The sequence below is a fragment of the Oculina patagonica genome, unplaced genomic scaffold (assembly GCF_052425735.1).
Source record: "Oculina patagonica isolate OP01 unplaced genomic scaffold, crgOcupat unplaced356, whole genome shotgun sequence".
In the NCBI taxonomy this organism is placed as follows: domain Eukaryota; kingdom Metazoa; phylum Cnidaria; class Anthozoa; order Scleractinia; family Oculinidae; genus Oculina; species Oculina patagonica.
Window position 1 is genome coordinate 1 of NW_027558207.1, and position 10343 is coordinate 10343.

The following is a 10343-nucleotide window of genomic DNA, read 5'->3' on the forward strand; positions in this document are numbered from 1 at the left end:
TCGCATAATAATATACATACAAAAATTTCTGCATGCTCATTGGCTGAGAGCACGTCAATTAATCCCAAACAGTGCAGAAAGTTGAAATTGAGTGCAGGAAGTTGAAATTAAATTAATTGACAGGAAAGTCGGAAAGCCCGCCAAAACAACGAATCGGAAAGGTAAGCTACTGAACACGTTTTGTTTGTCATCCACTTCAAGTGAAATTTTTGTATGTGTATTATTAACAAGTAATCACATGATTTTTCTCGTACAATTTGAGATAAATCAGTACTCGTAAATTTTTCAAAGACTACAAATTGCACTCGCCCTACGGGCTTGTGCAATTTTGTTAGCCTTTGAAAAATTTACTCGTGCTGATTTATCCCAAATTACACTCAAAATCATGTGATTACCTATACAAATGACACATACTACACTTTGCAGGGATGAAGCTACACTAAGCCGGCTCATCAATAAGCCCAGCTGGCTTTTCTGGCCTTGGCAGCTCTAGAAGTTTACCCAAGTCTTTGTTTTTATGTGAAACTTCAGCCGGATTTAATTCAGCTGGTGAAATTAGCCAGCATCCAGCCCTTAACAACATCCCTATATAACATTAACTTACAAAACATAATATTTGAACCGAGTTGTGAAGATGAGTTTACTTACAAGGAAAACATGGTCAAATATTTTAGATGCAGAGTCCATCTGTCCCAGAATGATAATCATCTCTTCATCTATAAATGACCTGTACTCTTTCAGTTCCATTTGTGTTTCCTCTTCAAGCATGGTTCGTATCTTAAAAGACAACACAAGTTGCAGTTAAAAAGTTAGCAAGGTCAGCAATCAGATTGGACCCCCCAGTTTCCAATGACCTTCCAAGGTGTCTGAGGGTATGGATATTTTCTGCAACTGCACATTTTCCAAGGGGTCGGGAGGGGGGGGGGGTCATTAGGAACTTTCGCTACTGTGGGGAATGTATATATAATCTATGGAACTATACAATGGTCTAAGATACATTTTGTTCTGCTCTCTTGCAGGCATCCCAGGAGCATGAATAGGAACATGAAGCAGTAAATTGCCGCAAATGGACAAAATGCTGGAGCCTGGCATACCATCTAGATTCAGAGTCTCAATAATTCTTGTCACTTCCTGTTACTGAGGCAAAAAACTGCTGGCCTAATAACCCACCAGGGTACACCATTTTAAAGATAGAATAAGAAAACATTTCAGAGATCATTGTCAGTATACTTCTTCATTACACCTACCTGCCTACATGTGACATCCTCAAGGTCAACTCTTGTCATCACCTGTAATAAAAAAAAGAATCTTTAATGCAACATTTGTAGACCAAATATAATAAAAGAAAAAAACTGACAACAAACAGAAACTTAAAATCAGCACTAACCTCCTTAAGCTTGTGGCGAATAAGCTTCATAATAAGTTCCTTTTCAGTACTGCAAACAGATACATTGTGAATTAATATTTCTAAAAAAATGTCGGGGATCTGGATCAAATGATCCCGGCAGTTTTGACCTGGCATTTTTCCGGGGTCTGGCATTAATTTTAAGCGAGAAAATATAGTAGTTTTTATTTTGCTGTGTGTCTGTTCAGTTATAAATCAATGACTACCACAATGAACAAACAAACTGGCCCACAAGCTGCTAGGCTATAGAAATCAAATAATTAAGTTTCATGTACCTGGTGCCTATGGGGGATTCAGGACGTTTAGACTCTATATCCTCCATTTGATCCCTACAAAAAAAGGAAATAAATGCAATTTTGTTCAAAATTATTATCTACATGTCATTACTTAGTTGATAAATTTAAAGTTAATGTTTGTCACCAGGGCTGTCATTAAGTTTTCATAACATTGAAGTTATTGATCACCCATACCATTTTGTTCTGTTTGCAAGTGGAACATAACACCAATCAACATTTTTACCTGTAACATTGGGTGAACTCAGCCGTAATATTATTATAGCTGTTATGAGTTACAGCCCTTAATGACAGCCCTGGTCACTGAATCATAGTTATTTTGTTGACAGCAAGAGGTTTTGAAGGTTCAATAGCTATCTTGATAACTGAACAATTAATGTGAATTTTGGATAGATACATTAACAAAATGTATTAGCCTTTCTTTCAAGACTATAGCTTACCATTCATTTATACGAAGTCTGTCTGAGGATATCTTCCTAAAGTAATAATCAGCCCAAGCATGCGACGAGCCATTTGGATAGAAATAATTATTTCTTCTGGCATTATCACCACACTTGTGAATCCACTGTAAGGCAGTCCTGAACAAGGAAATTGACAGAAAAAATTAATTTAAAAAGTAGACAGTTGATGCGAATGTGTTCTTTAGAAAGGCTATGTACACACACTAGTGACTTTCAACTGAAGGTGCTTCCTTGACTGTTTGCTTATAAAATTGAGGCCCTGGTCTAAATCTTAAATAGTCCATTGTGCATTACACACATTTTTTAAATGTACATGTTGTAATTACTGTTACATTAATGAACTCACCACATGGTTTGAACAGAAATCGGCTTGAAAATGTGTGCTCTATCAGCTGACGTCATTTTGAAGCCACTGTCGAATACAAATGAAAATTGAAATGAGATTAGATGTTCATCAAGAAAACTGACTAATTAATGTTCATAATAGCCATCACATTTTTGTTGTTTTCACTAAATTTGTGCAGTGAAATAACTCTTCTTCCAGTGTACAAGATTGTTTGCATGTACATTTGTACACAAACATGAGACTGCGAGGGTAGCGAAGCACATTGTGATCCCACTTCATGCACAAATTTTAACCAAATTCATGTATCACGCATGCAGTTAGTTACTCACCCATCGCCATCCAGCTGTATGGTCGTGTCTCTGTACAGCGGAACCACAAGACCAATTGTGGCCCTGAAAGGCAAAAATTATGCACTGTTGTTATACATTGATATAAAAACTGTAACATAATAATGCATAATAACTCCACATGAAGCTAATTTGTGGTTTGGTTTGAACTTTTCAAACCAGTTTGATGTTTATTTCCCTTTTTTTTAGTTATCATAATGATTATAATAAATATGAAACAATGTATAAAAAGTAAAAATCAAACTGTTTTGAAAAATTTAAAACCATTTGAAGATAGATTAAAAGGTCCACAATATACAGGTGTAGCTAAATTAATTCTCGTCCCCAGACTTCTTGTCCCTCTTAGCCAGTGAAGCTTGTGCACAGGAAACAAGTGGCTCTGAAGACACATGATTTGTTTGGCTGGATTTAACAAAAGGAACTGCCAATCAAATGAACTGCTTCAAGATTTTTTGGTTATATGTGAGTTTAAAATGGTTGATTTGTTTGGCTTTCCTTTGATAAAATCTAGCCAATCAAATCATGTGTCCCAAGACCCACTTGTTCCTCATGCCCCAGCCTCTGCTGGCTAAGAGGGACAAGTGTCTCTAGGGACTCTGGGGAGAATGAAGATAAATTGTAATGGTCAGACGAAAAAAAAGCACAGTGACACGTCACAAAACATCTTACTTGTCAGTCCAGTCTACGCCCATAACAATACTTTGCTCTTCCTCATCTGGACCAAATGCCGACACAATTGTTAGATAGCGAATTCTGTTTGGATACTGGCTTTCCAATTTAATGACCTATACACAGAAATAGCAAAGTGTGTAGAAAAAAAATAAGATTACCAAATAAACTGAAAATACTTTATGTACCCTAATTGACAGAACCAACATGTATGTCGACAAACAATCTGGCAATGTACAAGAAATTACACTTATTTCCAGGATTGAACGCAAGTATTGTTTAATGAGTACTTCATGTTTGACTGTATTATTTGACATTTCCATATTACTTCATATTTGACAAATTTTGGTGTGTTTTGGTGAACTTTTGTTAATGAGGACACTTTGTGATGGCTGTCATGAGGAACGTGAATCTCATTAGCGTTCAATCCTGGACATATCTGCAATTTTGCATGAAATTCTCTATACACCGAATGCAAAATTATTAATATGGCGGACCACTCATTCGGTGCCTGGGACGAGTCGCATGAAAGCGAGGCTAGTTAGGCCTTGATGTTTTGTTTTGACAATGCTTTCCCAGAAAAGCCTTGCTTCGTGGTCGTCGTTGACGGGCCTGTTAAGTTTCGACCTTCCTACGAGTTTTTGGGTTCGTTAATGCTACCTGAAGGCAAAAAGAATCTTCCACAGCAGAGAAAATTATATTTATCAGTTTCCCCTTTCGCCTCCGAGGGGAAATCAGATGAAGGAAAGGAGTTCACGGTCGCCGAAGGAACTTTTTATAAAGTTTGTTCATTACATTTCAGGTTAGAAGATCTTAGAAAATGTGTAAGCGATCACATTTAGCTCCAAGTCATTCTTATTTGGCTCAATGCTTTCACTAGCTTTGACTATGGGGACAGTTGAATTTCATTCACTTGGTTAGTATTTGTTTCGTGCGATTCCCTGCGAGTGTAGCGGACACAGACAAAGCCAGAAATGAACAACTCCTTTTGAAACAGAGGATGTCTTGGAAGTGGAGCTTTACTTTACCTTGGGGAAGGTACTGGCCATGCAACTCGCACATAAGCCCGTCATTTAAACAATTTTTGTAAGATCTTCTAACCTGAAATGTACATGTAGCGAACAAACCTCAGTCACTAGTTCCCGCGGCGGTCGTGAACTCCTTTCTTTCGTCTCAACGAATTGCATTGATCCACTTTTTTGCTTAGAGGCAAACGATGAACACTTCTATCACTTCTTGTGGCATTCAGAAACACCGCAACTCGTAGGTGCAGCGAAAAGAAACATGCACCAGATTGACTAACAAGCAACACTTTTGTAGGAAAGCATTGTCAAAACAAAACACCAAAGCCTCACTAGCCTCACTTTCATGCAGCTTGTCCGAGGCACCGGCGGAGTGGTCCGCCATATTTGCATTCGGTGTATGTAGACTCCATAAAGGGACAAATTGAAAAAAACTCTGCTGATTCAACCATGAAACAATCTGTGTAATAGATCCACTCTTTCCTCCCCTCCCTGAACTTGCCCAAAATTGGCAGTTCTACAGTAAGTACATTGTAAGCATACTTTATGCACTTTTCTTCATATCCAGGAGATTTGACAACTCATCTGGGAGACCATGAAATTTGGCTTGTATCCTGGAGATTCCCAGATTTCAAACCGCCGAAGCAGCTGGTACATGTACATGAATACAGTTTGCATTATAGATTGAGTTTGGACTTCTAGGGCTCGAGACTAACAGTAGCCAACTAGCCAAAGGCTAGTAGAAATGCCGTTTGGCTAGTAGATTTTGGGCTTTTACTAGCCAAAATGGCTAGTGAAAGGAATTTTTTTGAAAAGAAACCACAAATTATAAACGACTCTGAGAGAACAGAACTAACAAGTACAAGCTTAGCATGCTGAAAAGCGAACAAACAGTAACTCTTTTTTGGAATTGGGTATACTAAGGATTTTGTCCAATTTCTCATTGGCTTTTTGTCTTTTGTCTCAAAACCACACTTGAAAGTTCTGGCTAGTAGAAATTGGTTTTAGCTAGTGAAATCATAGAGCTCTGTTACTAGCCACTAGGCTAGTTAGCCAAAAAGTTAGTCTCGAGCCCTGACTTCTGTAATGTTCTAAGCAAGTAGTTGCTACTAACATTAGTTGCTGCTGGGCAAGTGAGTCCTGTTTGCTTTATGGACATGATAATCCTATAATAGTTTGACCTTCCTAGCAGTAACATACACTGTAGTGTAACAAAGATTGAATAAACATTCTTACAAGTCTAAGAACATCTTCATCCCGTAACAAATTGACCATAGCCTGTAAATGCAATTGCATCTCCCCTGAAATAAAAATAATGGAAATTATACAAAAACTTTAGTTATCACTACGTACATGTACAACCGTATTATAAAGTATTATACTATCATAATGTAGAAAAATTATTTTAAGCCCATTCAATTAAAGCCAACATTTTGAACCAACATTGTCAACCTCCTAACACTGTTGAGCGTGTTGCTTGATGTTGTTGCAAACTGACAAAAATCAATAATTTGCAACATGTTGCCAGACTGTTCTGCATGTTTTTTCAAATGCTAGATGTTTCATAAACGAAATATTGACTTGAATAGATCTTACTTCCCTCTAACATGCCTGAGCAGGGTAGTCAATTGGTTCCAAAATTTTTGACAGCACTATCCAACCTCAACTATATTGGATAATGCTGTCCTGCAAACTGCGATTCATTTGACACATCGAACACATGTACAGTTTATCTTTTCTAAATAGAAATCTTGAAATGAAAAGTACTGATATAATATTAAAGCTGATTTCCAGTCCGTACTGCGCAGATTCGGGGTTTGTTTTCGTTTTTGTTTTGAATTCGTTGAAACGTTACACTTCGGTGACAGCATACATGAAGTTTTTTAGTCCGCCATTACAGTTCGTTTCGTTCAAGGATTTCCGATGAGCTAAAACGTCGGTTTGAAATAGCGTCAAGGTTCTTCTACTCGTTATTATTTGTTCTGCAAGGATATCTGGCGTTAATAATGAAGAAAAACGTAAGTTTGTCGTGGAATTTTAAGTTTTGCTTGTAAACATTCCTTCGTGGTGGGCTCGCATAAACATTGCAGCCGAGATTGCGCAGTACGGACTGGAATTCATCTTTAACCCTATTCAGACCGGGCTCTTTTGGACCTTCTCTGACCCCCTATGTAACTTCCAGAATATTTAAGTAATCACAATGAAACTTATGGAATGTATAGTAGGTCCAAATATCTTTCTTTTGGTATACGTCATGTGGGATGATGACGTCACATAACGTGACAATTACATCATGATTTCAAAACAGCCGTCATCTTGGATCCGCCATCTTGGATTTCAAAATTTTTCCAAAATGCCAGAAAACCACCCAAAATTACTACAAAGTACACAAAATCAATAAAACTGTACCTAAAAACTACCTAAAAAGGTAAAAATTAATTGCACTAAAGTTAATTTTCATTAATAGAAACACGAAAATTACTTTTTTTAGAAAACATGCAGGCGGCCTGTCAAAATGCCGTCACCATGGTCATGTCAAGTTCTTGACACAACAACTTATCCAACCAAATTGTTCCCAGATAAATTTTAGGTAAACTCCTAAAGTTTGGCAGGGTTTGATTGAATCTTGAAAAAGTTATAAGCGTTCAAAGTCAGCGCGGGCCTCAAAAGCCTCCCCCCCCCCCCCCCGGTCTGAATGGGGTTAAACTGCTTGTCAGCTAAGGCCATATTTGTAAAAATTTGTTTTTTATAACAAAGATTATTGTGATCCCTTCCTACCTCCATGTTTGGAAGCCTGCCGAGCAAAGTCTCCATCAGGTAAGGCATATGCTGCTCCTTTGGATGCAAAGAACCCTTCAAAACTCGACCTGAAAAAAGCAACAAGATAAGAGTCAAGCACATATAGCATCTTCAAAAATATACAGTATACAGTAAAATCCTGATTTCTCAAAACTCCTGAGGAAACAAAATTACTTCGAAGAATTTAAGGGTAAAAATTACAGAGGTGCAGTCAACCTAAGGGGAACAAAAATTTGTTTGGGTGAGCAACCCTCCAAGTTTATTTTTTTCCTTAGTGGCCTTTTGGCCACCAACTATTCAAGTTTTGGTCGCCAGTGAAAACTTTTAGTCACCAAATTAAGCTGATGCTTTCAATCATTCCTCTCAATTTGAGTCGCCAGGCTGGCGACCTTGGTTCAAATTTAGTCGCCAGCTCCAAAATTTTAGTCGCCATGGCGACTAAAATGGTCTTAACTTGGAGGGCTGGTGAGGGTTCGAGAAATCATGATTCTTCTGTTCTGCGATCCACTAGCGAATAGTTGAAGGGATTATTTTCTTTATCACACCTCAGTTGATAATTTGTGTATAATTTGTATATGTATATTGTAGCAAAGTGAGATGCTAATAGCAAATACTATTGACACTATTGAAAATAAAGATATCCAGCTATGAGAGCATCAGGATTATGAAATATGCTACAGTAACTGTTAAAATTGTTATTTTTCAGGGACAGTAATCATATGCATTCACAGTGGAATCCAATGTGTGGGTCCTTAAACAAAACAATAGTCTTTTATCAAGATTAGGAAGTAAAACATAATTAATTCTTACAAGCTCAGCAAATTAAAGATAATCAATTAAAACTCAAAACATTTTACAATGCTCGATGTAGCCAATATTTTAAAAGCTTCAAAGCAACTAAGACTGATGCTGTTTTAGAACTCTGCAACTGATTACAGCAAATTCAGATTGCATGACACATAACAAAGGAACCCCAAATGAAACAATGGATCAATACATCAATTACTGAATACAAATTAATCCTTTGTAATTAAAAGCATCATCAAAAGCTTTGTCGTCTTGTAAGGGTGGCTTACTTAGCTAATGCAAGGTGCTAATTGCAGGGTGGGGGTCTTAAATTTAGGAATAAAGTACACAGTACACACTTTTCTTATATGTATCTAATATAACACAACTATTTCTTTCTCCGACTGTTAATGCAGTCTGTGTAATATTTAATATGCGGTAATGCAACTTGCTGGTACAAACATGTACAGGTTTATGCAACAGAGCATGTGTTTCTATGGTTAAGTAGCGCAAAAAGCCATGTGGGATTTAGTGTATTTATAAGAAAGTTCACAAAAATGTTAATCATGTGCCAACGCATGTGATTTATAGCACAAACTTTTCACATGTTCTTTCAACATCCTAAGTGCTTTATTGCATAGATAAAATAATCATTGTGGTAAAACAAAGAAAAACATGGTCTGTTGCCTCCATGAAATGACTACAATTTCCTTGTGGTTTTTCCAGTATAACAGTCAAACCCTTTTTGACCAATCAAATAATACCTGTATAACGTAAGCTAAATATAATCTAAGAAATGTGCATAAAATATCTGCAAGGAACACATCAGTAAATTTACTCGCAAAATGTACATGCACAGTGTAGTAAATTCTTTAAAAAAAATTATTAATTAATCTTATATCATTTTGTCAATACTCATGCGTGGACAATTACGCGAGAAACTGATGCCAACAATTAATTAAAGTGCATTAAATTTCTTCAGGCCAGAATAAAATTAAAATAAAACACAACTACATTTTCTATTTTGGGCAAATTATTAAGTTATTTTGGTTCGAATTCCGACGTATTAAAAGGTTATCTCGCTATCCATCTTTCGCCACTTGTGATCCCATCAAAGTCTTCCTGCAGTGAATACTTTTCATCTTTTAATTGACAAGTTTTCAATATAAAGTGACAAAACCTCGCCTCACAAAATTTATTCTCACGAAGAAATACACGTTTTATACTGTAGGAGAAGCAAAATTCGAAAGTTTGTTTGGAAAAAATAGGGAAAAATTGTCAACTTTGCCAGAAAAATGTGTCGGAGTAATAGTCGGAGTTGAATTCAATCACTCGTCACGGAAGAAGCCAAATTTTGGTGCGAAACCTTACCTGTGATTTGAATTAAACCAGATTGTTCATATTCATGACAAATAACAGGAGAAAAACAAGTCTTGGCACGCTTAAAACGTCAAAGAAACAGTAATGGCCGTTGTATCTGCAAAACAAGTTAATACAGGGAAAGATCTACAGATGCAGACCAATAATAAAGTTGTGATTGTTTTGACGAGTTGTGATTCACGGGTTACAAAACTATGAAAAACAACTTACGCTCGAGATCTATTTAGTGAGCTATCTTCCTGATCATGATCTTCGTCGACGTCCTAAAAGTGTATTAATCAAATTAAACATCGGCACAAGGGCAGAAATTATTTGCACGACGATCAAACGCGATCGTGATAAGAAACAAAATTGACAAGAAGGCACAATTATAGGCGTACGCAAACTACAATTTACCGAGTCCGTGCCCAAACTGGTACTCTCCGATGCCGATGGAGACCTCAAAACCGTCACTAACGACATATTGGACGACCTTGGACCAACTAGATCACATCGCTAACTGCTACAACTGCAAAGTGCTTCTACATCAATGATCAAATTCACTGCTAAAATTTGCTTGGGTCATTCCCAAAGACGAAAATAAAGATGTGGCAGCTACTGCGCATGGGCATTGTTGTCAAGCCTCGTTCCCGCTAAAGATTCCTCGTTTTTGAGGCAATTTTAGTTATTTTTAGCGTTATTTACACCACCTTACCAAAACAATAAATCGTTGAACGTCCTGGTGAGTAAAGTTAGGTGCCGCATGATGCCTTTCCTGCCATTTATGAATAAGAATTGCCAGTGACAAGAGGACTACTTCGAACCGGCGAACAGTACGCTTGAATGAATTCGCCCA

The 10343-nt window shown here is 37.2% G+C and overlaps 1 protein-coding gene across 1 annotated transcript; it reads right to left on the reverse strand.

Moving 5' to 3' along the window:
• Positions 1 to 648: 648 nt before the first annotated feature.
• On the reverse strand, positions 649 to 10139 carry LOC144640567 (protein phosphatase Slingshot homolog 1-like; the record flags this gene model as incomplete). Its single annotated transcript, XM_078499674.1, has 12 exons — positions 9905 to 10139; positions 9719 to 9771; positions 7322 to 7410; positions 5780 to 5844; positions 3522 to 3637; positions 2835 to 2897; positions 2506 to 2571; positions 2139 to 2276; positions 1681 to 1734; positions 1388 to 1436; positions 1248 to 1289; positions 649 to 777 (listed from the first exon to the last, which is right to left on the reverse strand). Coding segments are annotated over exons 1-12 (930 nt in total), but the record flags the coding sequence as incomplete, so codon positions are not given.
• Positions 10140 to 10343: the final 204 nt, after the last annotated feature.